General features: G+C 47.5%; 1 protein-coding gene across 7 annotated transcripts in view; it reads left to right on the top strand.

Annotated features, from left to right (window-relative positions):
- RIPOR1 (RHO family interacting cell polarization regulator 1) overlaps positions 1-21165 on the top strand; it is a 101295-nt gene that overhangs the window by 40524 nt on the left and 39606 nt on the right. The window contains exon 1 of one of the 7 annotated variants that reach the window (XM_077310034.1): positions 10341-10493. The exons of 5 other annotated variants lie outside the window; for them this stretch is intronic. In XM_077310034.1, coding sequence (XP_077166149.1) covers positions 10475-10493 — 19 coding nt within the window. In that variant the 5' untranslated portion in view covers positions 10341-10474. Of the gene's footprint in view, positions 1-10340; positions 10494-13479; positions 13596-21165 lie in introns of those variants that run through there. One more of the 7 variants, XM_077310040.1, reaches the window with a different exon arrangement.

Below are 21165 nucleotides of genomic sequence, written 5' to 3'. Positions count from 1 at the left end.
CCATGGTGACATGTTGGGATGGTGATGTGGCCATCTCCTGGCTTTAAGAAGCTGATGCTTTTGTAGGAGGCAGTAGGAAAATGAGCAAGGCGGTTGCTATGGTTTTAATTGAATGCTACTTATAGCTGACCGTCACAGTGTGGTGGCGTCAGGTGCTCATAATTCTAACTGAGGATGAAACCTTCAGACCAAAGAGATTTCCGGACACTTTTGCAAGCACACAAAGAAATGGGGGGGGGGGGAGAACTTCTGGTGGAAATGCGTGGTGGGATTTCTCTCTCTCTTCCTCTGCTTCTCCCTGCCTCTAGTGTCCTGTTCCGATTAAAACTTAATGAGAACAAATGAGCTTGTGCCAAGCGAAGAAATCAGAACCTCACCTGACATGCGCAGCAAAAAGGTTTGTTGAGCTGCCTTCTCCCATCTTGACCTAATTGAGGCCCAAATGTATGTTTATACCTGGGAAATAACGTCATTTCCATTTTAATAGGAGATGAACAGTTGCTGGTGTTTCCGGAGACTCTGTTCTGTTTTACAAATGAATGTTTCTTATAGTGGTTTCGTTGTCAGCTGTTTCAAGGGCTGTGGCAGCTAGAGAGTGGCCTTAAAAATGTTCTAATCTAAATACATATGCTTCTTATTACTTAACCCCATGGAACAGGTGTGCCCCCCCCCCCCCGCCCAAGCTTTTTCAGCCTGCGGTAACCTTTGGAAATCTGCCACAGGGTGCTGGGAGCAACTACAGAATGACCACGGCAGAAGACAGAGCCAACCACAAAATGTCAGGGAATGAGGTCAGGCGTAACTCTAATAGTAACTCTTGAGCATTTCAGGAAGAAGCTCTGTTTAACAGAATGCCTGGTAAATAATTAACATATTATTTAAAAACACTGTCATGCATGCACACAGCTTATCTTCAGTCACACTGTGCCATGGTAGCAGCTGGTGCCAAAGGAACTTTTCAAAGATCTGTGCAGCTATCAGATCTCCAGTGGCCAGTCAAAAGCCCCACCTGGCCCTTCCTACTTTCTAAAAACATTTGGTGGGTGCCGGAATAGTGTCAGTGGGCAGCTTGGCACCCACGGGAACCACCTTAAAGACCCCCTGCCCTAGATATGTAAACCAATCGGCCAAAAATGAATCTGATTTCTGGGTAGCTGATTGTGGAAATGGACGTTCTCTTGCCTTCTGTTTGGACTGGAGATGAGGAAAAAAAGGATCCAGAGCTGGGAAGTTATAGAACTCACAGTATGCTTTAAATTCAGTGGACAGCTTCTAGCCAAGCAAAGGAGGACTCCGTTTTTAAAATAAATCATAACTGAAGAGCCTCCTCTTACATAAGCAAAGCAATTTCATGGTACATTGGCAGCACTTGGGTTTGAAAACTTTGAGATCTTCAGAGAAAGTCAGCTGAAATCATGGTCACAAAGCTAATCTGGGAAGCCCTGACTCTGTTTGCAGTGGTAGACTGTAGGCTGTCTCATATCAATGTCCTTACGCGGCTAATGGCTGCTGTTTCCAGCTGTACGCAGCTGTTTTGATGGGGCTCAGTGCTTCGGTAAAGGGGTGCTGCCCCACAGAGATGGCTCAGTAGGAGGTGATGCTCTATCTACAGCATGATCTGCAGATCCTTGTAGGTGCTTTGAAACAGGAAAGGGAAATAAAGACTCTGTGCCAATCAACTCTTATCTTTTCTTAGCTCTCTGGCCTGAATAGAATCTCTCCTCTCGGTCTGAGCCCCTTTCTTTGGACTTAATTGCATTCTAAAAAAAGGACTCCTGGTTAGTATTTGTTTCTAATCATTTCATATTTACATCACCACAAAAGGCAAATACGCCACACTCCCTTCCCTCTCTTTTTAATTAGAAATTTATTCTTGGATTTTTAAAAAAATTTTGCAGGGGGAGGAGAATCTTATCTTTAGTATATCTGTCTGTCATTTAGGGGAGGGTTGATTTTTAAAAAACCTGTTAGCACAGGATTGAGAGTGAATTAATGCCATGTGAGTGTTGGAATGAGGGGTTTATCTTAGGCCAGCGGCATTTAGAGTTTCTATAAGCCAAAACATCATTATTAACGTGCTTATGCTGTACAGAATTTGCAGAAAGCACCCCTCTGCCCTTCCTGAAAGAAAACAGCTTATAAATACTGACATGCAAAAGGGGAACAGGAAAATAGAGCCTTTTCCCACACTATTATCTGCTGGGGGCCCCCAGTGCATTGCAGAGACTTCTGGACCAGGGTCTAGAGGTGCCCCTTCAGTTTGCGTGAGGTGAGGTTAGCCAGGTGTGCAGTTTGCAGCTGTCCTGAAATGAATTGAGCGCAAATGTGCTCTGGTTTGTACCCAAAGGTCTCCTTATAGCTGTGTGCTGCAGGGCTTTTAAAATTGTGCAACCAGACACAAAAATGTGCAGTTCCAACGGAACATTCGTGCAGTTCGAAAGTTCAGGCTATATTATGTTAGCTGGTGATGTAAAGGTCAGTAACTCTCTGAGAAGTAAAGCGAATAGTCCAGGCTCCTCTAGAACCCCAAACCCTGAGTAAGTTTGCTTATTTCTGGAATACAACCGTATTCTGTATGACAGTGGTCCCCAACCTTTCCGAGGCTGGGGACCGGCAGGGCATCGGGCCGCGCCCCCGCGGACCGCGCCCGTGCGGGCCACGCCCGCGGATCGGGCCGCGCCCACGCCGCGCCCGCGGATCGGGCCGCACCCGAGCCGCGCCCGCGAGCCGCGCCCGGGCCGCGCCCGCGGATCGGGCCGCACCCGAGCCGCGCCCGTGAGCCGCGCCCGGGCCGCGCCCACGGATCGGGCCGCGCCCACGGGCCGTGCCCGCGGATCGGGCCGAGCGGGCGTGGCCCGCACAGGCGCGGCCCGGCCCTGATTCCCTCTCCCCGCCTCCCGCAGTAAGAAGCTTCCCGGGCCGCAAGCTTGCGGCCTGGGAAGTTTTTTACTGCGGGGGCGGGGCGGGGAGAGGGAGCCGCGGCCCGGTGCCATGGCCTTTGCGGCCCGGCGCCGGGCCGCGGCCCGCAGGTTGGGGACCACTGCTGTATGAGTCTCGTCAATTTACAGTCCTGGGCATTTTCTTCCACTCTGTTGCGGGCTTTGAAATATCCTGGAAAATGATATATGACTATCCCATCTACTGCCTATGTGCTCATATAAAGAAAGTGCATAGGTTTGTTGTTATGATCACGTTGTGTTCTGAAATTGCAATCACATATCACTGTGTGGTTTCAGATGTTTGTTTTTTTTAAGGTGGGAATCCTGATATACTTAGGGGAGGACTGGCAGGAATGAGGAAGCTATCTCTCAGTTGGCTGATCCATACATGACAAAGTCATGAGGACTTTCAACCAGATGTGTTCTCAGAGTGTTGGGAGGCCTGGGCCAGATTTGGAACAGAACAGGGGGCACATGCAGAGAATGGGCTTTAGCCCCCTCCCCCAGCTGTTCTCCTGGATGGATTGGCCCCAAGGGGACCCTCTGTTTGCTGTACTGGGGAAATGCACCCGTAGCCATCAGTACATGTGGGGTTTTGGGCGGAATTGTTGTCTTCCTTGGAAAATATCCCCGCAGGCTTATGTGTCTTGGAAATATATGACTCCCAGAATCTGTCTTGTCTTATTGAAAGCTATCAAGATGACCATGATGATTTTGTGAGCTGATATTCAGAGGGAAGACCCCCCTCTCCCATATTTTGATTATTCTGGGGACCAATCAATGAGGGGGGAGGATGGCGGTGGCGGAAAGTTACCATTGCAGATTCTTTCATTCTTCCTCCCATTACATTTTCTTGTGCCCTTTCTTATTGGCGTTCCCAAATGAAATGAAAGCTTTTTAGCATCCAAGAATGCTTCAGGGAGAAACCTTGGAGGATGGTGGGAAGGGGGAGAAGTGATGCAAAACTGCTCTCTGAGGTGCCCCGTCTGCTGTTTTAAGGAAAGATGGGAGAGCTGAATGAGCTCATTAAACTTAGTTACGTCCCAGTGCTTTCTGTCTCCCTGTGTCTGTCCCTGTGTCATCCCCCTGCAGAGGGATAACCTGGGCAGGGCAAACTCATCCAGCAAAGGCAGCAAAGCATCACCTAAAGTGTTCTGTGGATAAAAGGCTAATTAGCTGCCAGTCAACCACGGAAGCAGCCAGGCCCCAGATTCTGCTCCTGGGATAAATTATTCAAATCCAAGCATACATTTGCATCATTAATTCCGATTGCAATAATTTGTCCTTTTTCTTGCCTCCTCTGGGGTTTTGTCCTACTCAGAAAATGGCAGTTATGAATAAAATTCACCAGCTTTTTCTTCTCCTTAGTGCTTTATCTTTTAAAGGAGCCAAAGAGAAGCACTAATGAGTAGGCCCCAAATTTTGTTTTGCAATCAGTTACTATGGTTCATTTAGGTGGGTAGCCATGTTGGTCTAGATCAGCAGAACAAAGTTTGGGTCCAACAAAGTTTTATTCAGGCTTTCGTGTGCATCATGCTTCTTGAGAGCCAGATTGGTATGGTTAAGAGTGGTGAACTGGGTTTGATTCCCCGCTCCTCCACATGCAGCCAACTGGGTGACCTTGGAGCTGTCGCAGTTCTTTCAGAACTCTCTCAGCCTCACCTACCTCACAAGATGCCTGTTGTGAGAAGAGGAAGGATAGGTGATTGTTAGCTGCCAAGAGGAATTGGAGGTCCTGATACAACGACATGACTTTATTGAACAAAATGCCATCAACAAAGTGCTCCAGCATTCCCTCCAAACTCTGTGGTTTAACCATAGAGTTTGAGGCAAATAGTAGATTATCATCTGGCATGATGACATCACTACCAGAAGTGACATCATGCCAGTGATGCCTGTTGTGCCTCCCGTTTGCCTCCAGCATTTCCTGCAGGGAATGGAGGCTGGTTAGCTTAGTGGCAGGGGTGCCAAAAGGCCTGGAGTAGAACAGTGTTGCAAGCAGTTCCCATAACACTTGTTCGGATGTAATGTCTGAACAGATATTCTTGCTTTTAGGGTCTATATTGACCCTACAGAAGGAGAAACAGTAAGCCATGGAGGGAAAGCTGCAGTCTTTGAGGCCCTGGAAGTGATGTACACAGAACAATTTTTCAGGCTTAGTTTTCCAGAGAAAAGGGGGGAAATTGCCTTGTGAATCTGCTGTTTACCTAACACTGCAGGATTGCTTGCTGGGTAGTCAGGCTTTAATTAAAAGCAACACAGCTCTTGTTTCTCCCCCATCACCCCCCCCACACACACACACACACACACACAACCGCCCTCTGGATTACTTCATCACTGGTTGGCTTTTGAACTTGACCTCCGAAAGCGGAACAAGATTGGTTCTGGGCGTTGAGGCTGTGTGGGTGGGGGACTCCTTGCGATGACAAATGTCCCCCCCCCTCCAGAGAAGCTCATTTTCACTCTGTGCAGGGGAGGCAGAAAGGAACCTCTTGTTCATGCGCTGCCTCATTAACCAACGGCCTTTGCTTCCCCTAAGATCCTGCAGCAGTCGTTTGCTTTAGACAGGTTTTAAGAAAAGGATTAGGCACAGTCATGGGAGATGAGTCTTATCAGGAGCTAATAGCTAAATGGCGTCGCCATGCTGGGAAGAAGCAAAACTCCGACTATCTGATGCTTTTACACAAAACAGGAGTCCGGCCCTGCCCTTGAGGAACCCTCTGTGCTGTGTTCCCCAGAGGCATTTGGCTGCCTGGAAGCAAAATGCCAGCTCTGCGTAGATATTTCGTCTGAAGCTGCAAGGCAGTTCTGACATTAATCACGTACCTCTCGGTTCAGATCTCGGATAGGGATGAGAACCTGTTTCACTGTGGGGGTCTCTTTCCCAGACTTGCTGCTCAAGGGGAAATGGCCTGTAAGTTTAGGCAGGATGTGGGCGACTCCAGGTATGTTACCAGCCTCCAAGTGGGGCTGGGATTCTCCTGTAATTACTAGTGATCTCCAGACTACAGAGCTGGGGTGGCCAAATTGTGGCTCTCCAGATGTCCGTGGACTACAATTCCCACAATCCCTTGCCTGGCCATAAGTGCTTTTAGAAGTTTTACATACTCCGTGCTGCCCTCTCCTGCCATGTTTGAGTTTAGCTGCTTTTCTGAAGCTTGTACACGCAGAATAAGAATTGGGAAGGATACAAAAATCTGATCTCCCCTCTGCCCTTAATAATTTACTAAGAAAGTTCCGTATGACCTTGCTCCCTGACATTTTGTGGCTAGCTCCGCCTCCTGCAGCCACCATTTTTCGGTTGCCTCCACCACCCTGTGTCAGAATTCCAAATATGCCTTCACGGTCAAAAAATGCTGGGGATGCCAGGTTTAGCATGCCAGACTAGAACCGAATCAACCCAAATTCATATCCTCAATCAGGGCCTAATACGTTTTCCTAGTTCAGGTCGACAGGTGTGTTCTGGGAGGCCTCACCTTCCCTCCACTGTTTTCCTAACCCAAAATGGGTCTTTACTTTGCTCTGGTTCAGCCTTACTTGGAGTACTGTGTTCAGTTTTGGGCACCCCAGTTGAAGAGGGATGTAGACAAAGTGGAGCGTGTCCAGAGGAGGGAAACAAAGATGGTGAGGGGTTTGGAGACCAAGATGTATGAGGAAAGGTTGGGGAGCTTAGTCTGTTTAGCCTGGAGAGGAGAAGACTGAGAGAGGATGTGATAACCATCTTCAAGTATTTAAAAGACTGCCACATTGAGGATGCAGCAGAGTTGTTCTCTCTTGCCCCAGAGGGATGGACCAGAACCAATGGGAGGAAATTAATGCAAAAGAAATTCCGTCTCAACATCCAGAAGAAGTTCCTGACAGAGCGGTTTCTCAGTGGAACCGGCTTCCTCGGGAGGTGGTGGGTTCTCCATCTTTGGAAATTTTTAAACAGAGGCTGGATAGCCATCTGACGGAGAGGCTGATTCTGTGAAGGTTTAAGGGGGTGGCAGCTTACAGTGGAGGAGCGATAGGGTTGTGAGTGTCCTGCATAATGCAAGGGGTTGGACTAGATGACCCATGAGGTCCCTTCCAACTCTGTGATTCTATGATTCCATGATGGGGTATACTTGCCTTGTCGGGAAAAACCTGTGAGCACCCCCGTCAGGGTGTGTGGTTCCCCCAGCAGGGCAAATAGCAGCCCCCAGGAGCATTTCAGCTCACTAGAGAAAGCTTAAGCCCTGGCTGTCCACATGCCATTGCCCTGATCCAGATCAAGCATATCTGGGAAGCACGGACTCCCAGAATAAATCTGTCAGCCTGTCCGAGGGAAGTTCCTGGGAGAAAAAGATTGTGTGGCTCGGCTCTCCTTAGATCTTAGCCCAGTCACTCTCTCACAGCCTAGCCTAGTTTTGTTATGAAGATAAGAGATGAGGAGAAAACCGCATATGCCTCCTTGATCTCTCTCTAGGAAGGGCAGGATATAAATACCAGTGAATAAAGATAGGGCCTTGAAGGGTGAAACCAGGATCTGACCGCCCATTCCACCCTCATTAATGGGAGCCATTAGCAGACAGCCGGAACTTTTCCTACCACATTTTCCCCAATCTGGGTTTGGTGCGTTCTCCTGCATCCTGCAAAAAGACAGGTTTGGCCATGCATCAGTCGTTCAGGAATTCATGTCCTGCACTAGGCGAAGCATATCGTCCTTCCTGCATAGTTGAAGAACAGGAAATCAAGGTGTCGGCATCTGACCCCACGCAGAGAGGTCTCGTGTACTCGTAATACCTGTCAGGCAGGTGTGTGTTGTCGTCGCCTGGCCTGCGGCGTCAGACAGCGACAGATTTTTGGATGCTCGGGGTGTGATGCCGTCTCGTGATCTGGTGCTGAACTGATAATGCAAACTGAGAGGAGACGTTAAATGATCCCGCTTGATAATGTTTTCTGTAACTGTCTGCAGACGGTATCTGCCATGGACACCCAGGCTTGAATCCCTACTCTGCCATGGAGGTTTGCTGGGCTAGTTTCGCAGTCTCAATATGGCCTACCTTGCAGGGTTGTTGTGAGGGTAAAACGGAGAGTGGTGTAAGCTGCTTTGGGTCCCCACTGGGGAGAAGAGCAGGATATAGATAATTCTTTGAAAAACCTGCAAGTTGGGATTAAGCCTGGAGCTTTCTTCAGGCAGAATCGATGTTCTGCCTGCTGAGCCCTGTAGCCGCTGTACATGCACTGCAGCAGGGACCCTCCCCACGTCCCCCCCTGAATTTTGTGGGACTTGATGGGACCTGAGGAAAGGAAGTGAGGGAGTTACATAAGGTAAAGCCTGAGTGACATAAATGGGTAAATGGCAATGTGAAATGTTTGACTGGGATCATAGAATCATAGAGTTGGAAGGGGTCATACAGGCCATCTAGTCCAACCCCCTGCTCAACGCAGGATCAGCCCAAAACATCCTAAAGCATCCAAGAAAAGTGTGTATCCAACCTTTGCTTGAAGACGGCCAGTGAGGGATGGGCAAGGGTGTTTTATCCGCCATCTGTTAACTTGTTGTGATTACTAGGGTTTTTAATTTGGAAGTGATTTTTATTGGATTGTATTATATTGTATCCTGTTTTATCTTCTTGTAAGCTGCCTCGAGTCAACTTTGTCAGGATGGGCGGGATAGAAATTAAATTATAAATAAAATAAATAATTGCACCTCCTAAGGGGCTTCTGTATCTACCCAAAAGGGAAGGGGCTGCAAGTGAAGGCACTGGGATGGGCTCTTGGGGAGGCACAGAACAATATTCTACCAGCACTGGAGCAAGATTCAAGAGGAATGCCTTTCCTTCTCACTCCTCGCCCCGGATACCTTCAGCAGGCAGGGCCCAGAAGTCTGGCTGTGCATTCCAGAAGTCTGACTGGTAGACGGAGGTTACCTGATTTCCTTCTCAGAGTTTCTCTGACATTTCCTCCTGCCACAGAAGTGACCAAAGGGCTATTTGGGTTTGGGAAAAAACACAAACCTTCCCTTGTGCTTATTATACCTCCCAGTCCCCACAGATGGCGCCACGCCTGAAAGAAGTAGGGTTCTCTGACCTTGTCATCAAAGAAAGAAGGATGTTTTGGAGGTCATTAATTTAGGGTCGCCGTTAGTTGAAATCAACTTGACAGCACTGCTGTCTCCCACATGCATGTGCAGCTATTCAGGCTGCTATGGAATCGCTGCCCCTCTGGAATTATTACCATGCACAGCCAGGCCTCCCCTGCAGCACCACTGCAAGATTCAGGACTTAAATCGGTTTTGTCGACGGGGTTCTGAACCGGCATGTTAGGAGATGGGGTGGGAGGCAAGGTTAGGGGTCTGTTTCCTGTTTGGGATGACGAGGTGCTCTGTTGTGTTCTCGGAGGGCATGTTGGAAGTTGTCCTGCATTTCAAGGGAGGTTTCCAAACTTGCAGAGAGCTTGAGGGGGAACTGTGAGGCACCGCTGAGTAACTCTGCTGGCTGGGAGCAGAATAATCGTGTGCTTCTCCAGAGCCGTGTCCCGACGCCATTTTTAAAATCAATCTTGGCAAATCTAGCTGTGTCTCTGCAGCCTTCTGTGTCCCTTTGACCACTGAGAACCCCCCTGAGACATTTTGCAGGCATCGAGAAACTGCAGAATTGGCATGATCATGCAGAATATGGTTGGGAAGCAGAGCTGTGTACATAGCCACCGAGGGCCCCTCCCCGTCCCACCCCCTCCAGGCTCTTCATTGGCCATTTTGGGAGGGGTGGATGGGTCGACACGGCCACATATGATCATATCACCCAATAAATGTTCAACAGATTTTTGAAATAAATAACAAATGAATCAACTCCCAGCCATTCGGGAAACCCTTCCAGGGCTATCAAGAAACCCCATTTGAGAAAGCTATAGTGATACTCCTCCTAATTTATTTAAAGATTTATACACGGCTTTGCTTCCGGATGGGGGACCCTGAGTGGTTTACAACACTGTCTTCCCCACATCTGTTTTATCTTTACAACAGCAACAACCTGAGAGAGAGAGAGTGACTGGCCTTGTGCTTTGGAGCAGGGAGGCTGGCCGGTCCATTTTCTGAATTGCACATTGTAGGCAAGGGTAATCAAACTGCGGCCCTCCAGATGTCCATGGACGACAATTCCCATGAGCCCCTGCCAGTGTTTGCTGGCAGGGGCTCATGGGAATTGTAGTCCACGGACATCTGGAGGGCCGCAGTTTGACTATCCCTGATCTAGGGCATCTACAGAGAAGAGAAAACAACTCATCAGAATCTGAGTTTCTTGCAGCCCTTTGGGCAGTCTTTACCCCCCACACACTTCCTTCCAGGGCAGGGCTTCCTCCTCTTCCACTCTGTGCCTGTGTGCCTTTGACTCACTCCGGATCGGCAGGAACTGTGTGGTGATGTCAGGCTCCAGGCAGGGAAGAGGAGGAGACACAAGGCTCAGCTTGGCTGGCTAGAAACTCTCCCTGTACTGGACTGAAAGGTGCAGCAGCCAGCGGACATTCCAGACACCGTGCTTCAGAACAGGGGATGCCCTGGGCTCAACTTCAGGATGAAAAGAAAACACAAAGGTAAAGCTTTGTTCCGGGGAATTTCTCCCCTGCCTGGCTCCCAGGCCTGTGCTAACAGGGGCTCTGTGTCTGGATTACTGGGGAATTGGAACATAAGGGACCAGATAGTCTCTGGCTTTGTTTTCGCCCCTGTCCTGAAATCAACTGAGGGGGCAATGGATACACAGCTGACTCTGTGCTCATGAGAGCCAATGTGGCATGGTGGTGAGACCGCTGGACTAGGATGTGGGGGCCCAGGTTCAGATCCTCACTTTGCCATGAGAGTTTGGCAGTCGCACACTTGTCAGTCTAACCTACATTACTGGGTTGTTGTGAAGGTGAAATGGAAGAGAGGGAAACAGTTTAAAACATTTTGGGTCCCCATTGTGGAGAAAGGCAGCGTATGTTTTTAAAAAATTTTATTGCAGTATGGAGGGATAATACTGTCCTTCCTCGCAGGGTGTTTGTAAGGATTGCTAAGATTATGTGCATGCAAGGTTTTGAGCATTCTGAAATGCCCTCAGAATGCCAAGAATTGTAATTTGGGAATCAGATGAGCTCTTCACAATGGTCGGCATGAGAGTGGGAAACTTAGGTGGTGAGGAAAAGGTTTCTCTTATGTGTTCTAAGCTGTTTATAGCACAATGGACAGTTAGTTTTGAAAGGGTCTTAGAGGGGTTCCAAGCAGTTCATTCATTTGTCTCTCTGGATTTGGGCACATGATTTGGGCTTAAAAGTTGTGCACTCTTACGAACTGCTCTTCTTCTGCCCTGGCACTTCCTTAAAAACTAATTGATAGTTGTAAAACATAATAGATTTGGGCTGTGTCATAATAATTTGTCTTGACTTTTATGTGGTTGTTTGCAAAAAGGACCGTGTTCTCTCTTGCCATTCCCATTCCCTCTTTTTGTATGGTTTTATGCTACTAGATTATTCTGAAAAGGACGCGGCACTGTATTGCAAGAACTGCTGCAGAGCATCTTGAGTTTTACGGCTCTCCTGTGCATTGGGATGTGCTTAATGTCCCCTCCTGTGCCCTGGTCCTCCTTCCCATCCCATTTCTTGCCCCGTGTCCTTGTGCAGTGTTCAGTTAAGTATCGTGGGGGTGCTGGGGAGACTTGTTGGGCCCCATTCCTGTCACTGTCAAGTGCTGGGCGGGACAATTGGGTGTTTTGCCGGACGGTGTTTGCAGCCAAGCAGTCGTTGACATGTGGTAGGCAGGGGTGTGATTGTCTAGGGATGCTTACTTGGGAGGAGTCTGGGAAGTGCAGTGACAGAAGACTAAATGGAAGTCCGGGGTTCCATGCAAATAAGATGGAGCTGTGTACTTGTCAGCTTGGTGTAGGCGTGGTTAAGAGCGGCGGCTTCTAATCTGGAGAGCCGGGTTTGAATCTCCTTCTCCACATGCAGCCAGCTGGGGGACCTTGGGCTTGACACAGCACTGATAAAGGTGCTCTGACCGAGCAGTGATATCAGGGCTCTCTCAGCCTCACCCACCCCACAGGGTGTCTGTTGTGGGGAGAGGAAAGGGGAGGCGATTGGAAGCCGCTTTGAGACTCCTTCAGTTAGAGAAAAGCGGCATCTAAGGACCAATTCTTCTTCTTCTTCAGTAATATCAGGGCTCTCTCAGCCTCACCCACCTCACAGGGTGTCTGTTGTGGGGAGAGGAAAGGGAAAGCAAATGTAAGCCGCTTTGAGACTCCTTCAGTTAGAGAAAAGCGGCATCTAAAAACCAATTCTTCTTCTTCAGTAATATCAGGGCTCTCCCAGCCTCACCTACCTCCCAGGGGGTCTGTTGTGGGGAGAGGAAAGGGAAGGTGATTGGAAACCACTTTGAGACTCCTTTAGGTAGAGAAAGGTGGCATGTAAAAACCAACTCTTCTTCTTCTTCTATTGGGTTGTCACAGTGGCTGCTGCATGGTAACAGAGGCAAGGCAATAATGCTGAACAGGATGCCAGTGAGGCTAAACCTGCTGCCTGTAGCCCTGTTCACATGTTACATTGCATACCTGTACATCCTGCATTTATGTGCATTCTTCTGCTTATAAGAGAGAGCCCCCAAGTTCCGAGGAACATTGGAAGCAAGGGTTCAAAAATTTGCCATCGTTTTGGCTTAACCTAATGAAAAGGGCCCAATTCTTGTGCATTCAGGATTTCCCATGGACCAACATAGCTACCAGCGATATTTGTTTCTTTTGGGAAGCACTGCATTGCCCAGGAGGGGAAGGCCAAGAGAATGCCTGCCACAATCCATGCGTGCCTCATCTAACAATGAAGTTCAGGGTGTGTGTGTGTGGTTTTGTTTTCTGCTTCAGACCTGTTTATGCAAATCTGATTGTGTCGGGTTTTATTGAACGGGGCCACATCCCTCTCGTTTCTAGAAATCACAGAATTCAGATTGTCTTTGTGCAGAGCAGTGAGGTTTTTTTGTTTTTTGTTTTTGCATGTTTGTTTGTTTGTTAAAGACAGCACCCGTATCCCTGGTTGTGCTCTCTTTTTAGCCTGCCTACCCGCCACCTGCTATTCTCAAACAGCACCATCTCTCACGCTCCTTCTGCCAGATGTTTGGCTGAACTTTAACGTGCATCTGCCTGGAGCGATCTCTTTGTCCTTCTCGATTTGGCTTGCTGCTTGTCTTTGGAGGTGAGGGGGACACCAGTGGGGACAGCAATCGACTTCCAAAACACAGCAAGGTGGGAAAGTCGTCTTGGGCTCTCCAGTTCTCTCCCCCTGACCCCCCCCCCCACCACCTCCCTGCTTCTTTCCCCAGCATGCCTTTCTCTCTGCACTGCTCTCTTCCTGGTTTTGAAGTTGATCACTTTAAAGTCTCCTCCCACGGTTTTTCCATTTTAAATTGCTACTTACTGATAATGAGAGCCCAGAAATAAACACAGGCGGATGGGAGCGTAGCTGGGCAGGCCTCGACAGGGACTCGTCCAAAGGCCAGCTAGCTTTCTGGCAAGGGCTCGTGCCGCCTTCCCGCCCCGCCTGGAAGAAAGCCCGGCCAGCTCCCCTGCTGCAGAATCGTGGGCCTGTTCCTTGCCAGTCACCACGTGTGTGAAATCCTTTGCAAAAGGGGAGACGAAAAGGCCCCCAGCTCCCTGCATCGGCTGTATTCTAGAGGTAAGGGAAAGCAATTCCATACAGCAGCTGAGCGCAGTTAATGTTTACGTTTCTCTTATTGCTAGGGCGGCTTCTGGAAACCTGGCATTAATGTCTGCATCTAAGCAGCCGGGGAAAACCAGCGGATTGCCTTTCTGAAAGCGAGGAAGGGGATAGCAAACTCAGGAGGGAGAGAATGGGTGGAAAGAGCTGCCTTATATCCACCCCATAGGGTTTTCAAAGCAAGATATGCACAGAGGGGGATTCCCATCATCTGCTTCTGCATATCAACTCTCTGCTTTCTTGATGGTCTCCCATCCATCAAGAGATTTGATGACAGTAGGCCAGCCTGGGCCATCCAGGTCAGGTCAGGGCAGGTGGGGTTACAGCAGGCCAAAGGTAATTCTTATCCCAAGGTGCAATAATTCCCCAAAGGGTAAAATTGCTGAGCACCTGTCCAGGTGTGCTTTCAACTGTGGCTGCAGTTACACATTGTTGAGTGTTGTGCTACAATAATTCTGTAGCAATCACTCACAAATAGATTGGTGTGTCAACACAGTACGATGACAGCAAGTTGTCCAACCAAATGTGGATGCAGCCTGTGTTTGCATAGGTATCGCTGAAAGTATTTATTCTACTGGGCTGCAACTTAAGGAGAGAGGTATGGGACAGTTTGTCCTATGAACAAATAGCAGAATCCTTAACTCAACATGATAACCCGCGGTTTGTTCACAGGGCAGTATCTGGAAATGGGCTCACTCTGGATAGGCAGGTAGTGTGAATGCCCTGCATTCTGCAGGGGGTTGGACTAGATGACCCTGGAGGTCCCTTCCAACTCGGTGAGTCTGTGATTCTAACTGTTGTGTCGCTGCTTGTTAAAGAAAAGTTTTTGGATTGTCAGATCTTGAATGACCTTCTGCATCCTGTGCGTAAAAAATCTCATGGCTGTTTTGTAAGTTATATCCTTGTCAGGCAATATGGCTGAAAGAATTCTTAAAAAGTTATCTTGCTTTATCTACCAGCTGGTAAATGTAGGTATCACAATGCTCACAGTGGGATAAACAAGTGACTTAGAGGTTAGTTTGCAGTCCCGTGCAATTATGGCTCAGGTGCAGTGTCCAGATTTCCCAAAGTCTGAGTTTTGTAAAAGTTCTTCCAAAAGTTTCCAAAAGTTCTTATGGTTACAAAACGAATAGTTTGAAAAGTATGTGGGCAGTGTCTGAGAATTTCAGACACCTGGATGGTAGGTGGAGGTGGCCATAGATTGACAGCTGCGTAGGATATCTAGTGATGAAGGCTTGTAATAGGCCAGTAATAGGATTTACAATGGAGATATGTTCCGTTTTGAAGGAACTGGTAGTTTGTGGATCCTGCCTTAAAGACCGCATGACTTTAGTTTGTTCTAGAACAAGTCTTAGAGACTGCTGTACAAGATGCTGTTTGATACTGAAATTGATTTAAGACGTTCTTTATTCTATTTGTCTGTGCACCCAGATTGTTTTGATATGGTACAATGGTGATAAAAAGCTGTGTGAGCGTAGGCTATGTGCCAGGAAGGCCCCAGTTTTAAACCTCACCTTAGTTGTGAACAGGCTTCTTGACAATCTGTCGTCTTGCACAATTTGCTTGTCTGTCTGAGGCTAATATTACTAAGCCCATTTTACAGAATTGTAAGGAAGACTGAGCTGTTGGCTGCATTCAGATGTAACAAACCATGCTGGCTTCTCATTATGAGAACGAACCTTGAAATTCCTTGGAGTCACACATTTCCCCCCCTTCTGTTCATGTAGGTCTCAGGAACAGAAAATGGCCTGGTTCACAACAAACCACAGTCTTGTTGTTGCGGCCCAAATTGCAAACTGTGGTTTGTTTCCTACATACCAAGATTCCAAACCTGCCTTTTAAGGATAGAGGGATACTTGCAGTCCTGAAAGCTTCCAAAGATTGTTCTTGGAACCGCAAACCTTGCTTAGATCCAGTGGAGGATTTCTGCAGTTACAAGGGGATGGGATTTTTGCAGATACCACCCTAAATGTAGATTTCAAACTCCCACCTCTTGCTGTATCCCCCAAGAGCAGCATTTGTGGGGCCATTTGGGCTTCTGTGCATAGAAATTTTTTTCTTATATCTAAGCTTATTGTTTGCCATTGTATCCGAATGCAGCCAGTGTATGTCAATCAATATTTATTTCTCCTTTGCCTTTGTTCCTCTGTGAAGCACAAAACTTTCCACAGTGAATTCCCAGGAGATCTCCTATCTGGGCACTGCCCAGACTCTAAAGATTTAGCTTTTCTAAGGTAAATGTATCCCGTGTCTTTTACCCACACTCTTGGGATCCTCTGGACTTTCTAAAGCGTTAGGAAAATGTAAGTAAGGAGAGGGAATTTCAATAGCACATCTTTATCCGGCTTCTCCTCCACATTTATGAGGGTGCAGTATGTCATTTGTTCCTTCCACATTTTGTTCTCTCAATCACCCTGCAAGGTACATTAGGCTGAGAGAGCAAGCAAGCGAGCCAAGGTCAAGCAGCAAGGTCAACCATCCCATGGCAGAATGTGGATTTGAACAGGGAACCTTCCAGGCCCCAGCGTGTCTCATGATGAATTATGACTATAGAAATGGGAGGGAGGGATGACTTTGGTGGGCACATTTTTGATCCCTATTCTAACTCTGTGTCTGAACAAAAATCACATGGGGGGGCATCCTCCAACTTGGGGGACGCTAGATGAGCCAGCAGCATGTTTGGTCTCTGTACTGACTACTCCAAGGGTTCTATGGTCTTTTATGTCTTGCTTCCACCAGTTCTGTGTAGTAGTTAACAGCAGTGGCCTCTAATCTGAAGTGCCGGGTTTTATTCCCCACTCCTCCACATGCAGCCAGCTGGGTGACCTTGGGCCAGTCACAGTTCTCTCAGAGCTCTCTCAGTCTCACCTACCGCCCAGGGGAGGGAAAGGGTAGGCAATTGTAAGCCACTTTGAGACTCAATGGCCTCAAAGGTCAAAACCAGCACCTTAAGCCTAATCGATTTGATGAACTGGCGGCTGAGGCCAGCGGTCTCTAAATTGAACTCTCTGGCCCACAGTATAGCATTAGAGGCTGGAAATCCCCGGTGCCTGGGAGCAGCTAACAAAGTCGCTGGGAGAAGGTGATGCAGTTCTTGCTTGGCATGGCAGGAAGAGACCTTCCCAGGCGACTTCAGATCACACCCTCCTCGGGAGATGCTGGAAGAATATAGCAACCACTTCCTCCAATTGTTGCCGCTTTTCCTTTCTGAGTTGCCCCTTTCGATGCGTGTCCCTTTGACCCATAAAGTGCTCGTCAAGGATTTCTTTGAAATTGAGGCTTTCTGTTCTTTGTAACAACCGGTCCGCTCCCTCTTGCTAAATGAAGAATTGCCATTCTGCTCAGTCCGTTTCTTAGCATTTTTTAAAATCTTTTTATAAAATAATCAGCGATGTCCTCATTCCAGTCCAGGATGATGTCATATCAAAGAAGCCAAGCTTTTCTGGATGGGGATAAATAGTGCCAGGGAAGCATGTATCTTATTCAACCTCCTTTCTCCAGAAATTGGATGTCATTTTGTTGCTTCGCTTTCCCCTAGAGTAGGGGTAGTCAACCTGTGGTCCTCCAGATGTTCATGGACTACAATTCCCATGAGCCCCTGCCAGCATTTTCTGGTAGGGGCTCATGGGAATTGTAGTCCACGAACATCTGGAGGACCACTGGTCGACTACCCCTGCCCTAGAGAAGAGTTTCATAGCAGGCCCTGGTATTGGGTGGCCATGGAGAAATCTCCAGCAGTGTTGGTCACCTAATGAAACTTGATAGGCAGTAGATTCTGCTGGAAGAATACTGTCAAGCTCTTTCTCTAATGGGGCAGGTGGGCCGGCAGAGAAAGGCCAATACAAACTGGAGTTAATGGGGGGAACAGAGAGGCCTCACAGTAACTGCCTCCAGTTGCTTGGATGTGTTTCTGTGGCATCTCTAAGGATTTGGGTTGCTGCATATTCCTAGAGGAGCATATTCTTAGCAGCTCATTCTCATGACAACCGGCCTCAAGTTGCAGCTCTTGACTGGCTGGGAGGTAGCCGCAGTTCCCGGAATTAAATCTGAGCTCTTTCTATGGGCCAAACAACATGTGGTATTCCATTATTTTAATACCTTAGGGATTATTTGGACTCTAAAGCAGGGGTAGTCAACCTGTGGTCCTCCAGATGTTCATGGTCCTCCAGCGTTCGCTGGCAGGGGCTCATGGGAATTGTAGTCCATGGACATCTGGAGGGCCACAGGTTGACCACCCCTGCTCTAAAGAACTGTCATGAGGGGTACATAAGGATTAGGGCTTTTATTCTGGGGTAGGGGGCTTTTAACATCCTTTCCATTTAATTTCAATTATAACAAACGGTTATGCAAGCCTGGTCTAAACTGTGGTTGGGGGTTTGCCGTTCAGCATCTCTCACCTTTCCCTGTAGGCGTAGGTGGACCATTTTTGATCTGGGGAAACATGATGAAGGAGAGAGTTTCAGGTGGGTAGCTGTGTTTTGTCTACAGTAGAAGACCAAGATTCGAGTCCGGTAGCGCCTGAAAGACCCGTTCGATTTTCAAGGTATAAACCTTCAAGATTCGTCAGAGGAAGGAAGGTGAACCATTATGGATTCTAAAACGTATCTTTGTTTCCACCCCACGCACACAAACGCACACACTGTTACCCTCATAGGAGGTGCTATGGCTCTGTGGTAGAACATCTGTTTGGTATGTAGAAAGGTCCCAGGTTCAATTCCTGGCATCTCCAGTTAAAATGATCAAGTAGCAGGTGAAATAGACCTCTTTTGGGGACCTTGGGAGAGCTGCTAGTCATCTTGAGTACATAGTACTCAAGGTGGCCCAGTGGTCCATTCAGAATAACGCAATTTCATGTGTTCATGTCAGGAATTCCAGTCAAAGAACCGCAAAATAACATTGTTTGGCTGAGCAATATAAATGTAAATATAAATATATTTTATATACATTCACATGTTTATAGACTGTTTTATGTATTGCTCTTTGTTCTTATGTAAACCGCCCTGAGCCTCCGGGGAGGGCAGTATAAAAATATAATAAATAAATAAACAAACAAACAAACAGGATTAATCATAGTCCCTTTCCACACTGGTATTGTTCAGTGCTTTTGGGGGACCTAGGATGTTTTCAACTCGTGTAAATCTAGTCTTAACACAGAGTCAAAAGGCATGAAATAAGTTTGATTATGACCAAAGCAATGCAAGCTTTCAAGTCCTCCAGAGCTTTTGATCAGTCAGTATGTTTTTTTTTTTAAGTGTGTTTGGAGGAAATGGCTGTTTCCATAACAACCAGTAGGTGATCCAATATCTATCTGACACGGAATAGTACACACATCATCCCTTAAAAGGTCACAAGCAGAGGAAAAATTTAGCGGTGTCTCAATGCGGCTTTTTAATTATAATCTAGAGTTAATGTCCCCTGACCTGGATAACCAAGGGTAGCCCTATTTCATCAGATCTCAAGCGAAACAGGCTTGGCTATGTCTCGTATTTGGATGGGAGACCACTAAGGAATATGTAGAGGCTGGCAGTAGCAACCACCCCTGAACGTCTCCTGTCTTGCAATCCTATGGGGTCACCGTAAATCGGCTGTGACTTGGGTCAGAGAATAAATGTGTCCATCTGCTTTGTGTGCATTACTTGGCCAGTAATTTCTCCCCCAAAATTTATGTAGTGGTTAGAAATGCAGACTTCTAATCTGGCGAGCCGGGTTCGATTCTACACTCCCCCACATGCAGCCAGCTGGGTGACCTTGGGCTCGCCACAGCACTGATAGAGCTATTCTGACCAAGCAGTGATATCAGGGCTCTCTCAGCCTCACCTACCTCACAGGGTGTCTGTTGTGGGGAGAAGAAAGAGAAGGCGACTGTAAGCCGCTTTGCGACTCCTTCAGGGAGAGAAAAGCGGCATATAAGAGCCAACTCTTCTTCTTCTTCTTCTTCTTCTTCTTCTTCTTCTTCTTCTTCTTCTTCTTCTTCTTCTTCTTCTTCTTCTTCTTCTTCTTCTCATCAGTCTTTGAGGCATCCCGTTTCTGCATCTTGTACCCCATTGAAGTCATTATATGTTAGCTCAGCTCCATCTTGTGGGACCGCCTTGCTGATTGTATCCCCCAAAGAGCGCTCCGCTCTGCCAATGGACTGATGATCCCTTTGCCCAAGAGATGTACATTTGGCCTTTTCAGTCCTGCCCCCGACCTGGTGGAATGAGCTCCCAGAAGAGCTGCAGGGCCTACAGGAACTACCCCCATTCCGAAGGGCCTGCAAAATGGAGCTCTTCTTCCAGGTGTTTGGTTGAGACCAAAAGTTAAGATAACAACAATAGGGCCCTCCTTCGTAACCTTCTCCCACCTAAGACCATGAAGGGACCAGAGCCGTTCAGTCGGCAGATCTGGCAACTGCAGTGTATTGATTCGTTTTCATGGTTTTTCATTGTTATTAACTGTCCTATGACTGTTTGTTATAAACCACCCCGAGATGCCTATGCCAAGAGGGTGCGGGAGAGAAATCGAACAAATAAAAATAATACATTGGGTGTTGCTTTTTCCATTTTCTGGTGTGTTCACAGCCCCCAAGAGGCTACTAAGGGAAGTCCAGGGTGTGGGTGGGTGGAGGAATGGCTTGGGGCTTTAAGGCCTGTTTCCCATGGATTTGCTTACATCATGCTGTCATAGAAAACTTTGCTCAATAACCCCAAAAAGAGAAAATCTTGGGTGAGTCACGGCAGACTTGAATTACATCAATAATTTGTGAGTCATCTCTTGATTTATCATTTAAAAATAACATTTCCCTCGATACTTTGAGAGCTGTAGGACCATTCTAGAGTCAGGAGAATGGGCAGGTTGTTTTTGGAACGGGGCTTGATGCTCTCCGGGAGCCCTTTGGAATCTCCTCTGTTCTTGCTCTGACTTGGACTGGACAGCCACATCGACCCAAATGTAATGAGGTGGTACAGTCCTGCAGAATGGACCGTACCATTTTAGAGTGCTGAGTTTTTTTGAGCCGTCATATACACTGCCCCGAGACAACTTGTTTGAGTAGGGCGCTATAAAAATCGAAGAAAGAAATAAAATAAACATACTGAGAGAGCAATAACCACTCTCTGATTTTCAGGACGTTGTCTTTTCATTCTAGGGACTGACTTTGCAAACAGCTGATAGATACTACTCCATATAGTATGTACTATCTGTTTGCTGTGTTTATCATCTTGTTCTCGTTGCATTGTTTTCTACTTGCGTAATTTCATTTTCAGCATTGTTTAAGATTTATGTAATCCTCGTTCTATTGCGTTGCTCATTAGGCGTCTCACCTGACTGATTGTCTTTTATTGGGTAATCTGTGATGAGTCGCAGGGAGGAGGGCAGGCTATAAATAATGTAAATAAATAAAGGCAGGGTTTTAAGGCAACCTTTGCTGCTCCAGTTCATTTGCATGGGCAAGAGTCTGCAGTGCCTTGATGTTGGTCACTCCGTATTCTAACTTGCCCTGCTATTTCGACAAAAAGCAATGGGGACTGCATCTACTTGTCCATGCATG

The sequence above is a fragment of the Paroedura picta genome, chromosome 14 (assembly GCF_049243985.1).
Source record: "Paroedura picta isolate Pp20150507F chromosome 14, Ppicta_v3.0, whole genome shotgun sequence".
NCBI lineage: Eukaryota > Metazoa > Chordata > Lepidosauria > Squamata > Gekkonidae > Paroedura > Paroedura picta.
This window is presented reverse-complemented; position numbering and strand designations above follow the sequence as displayed.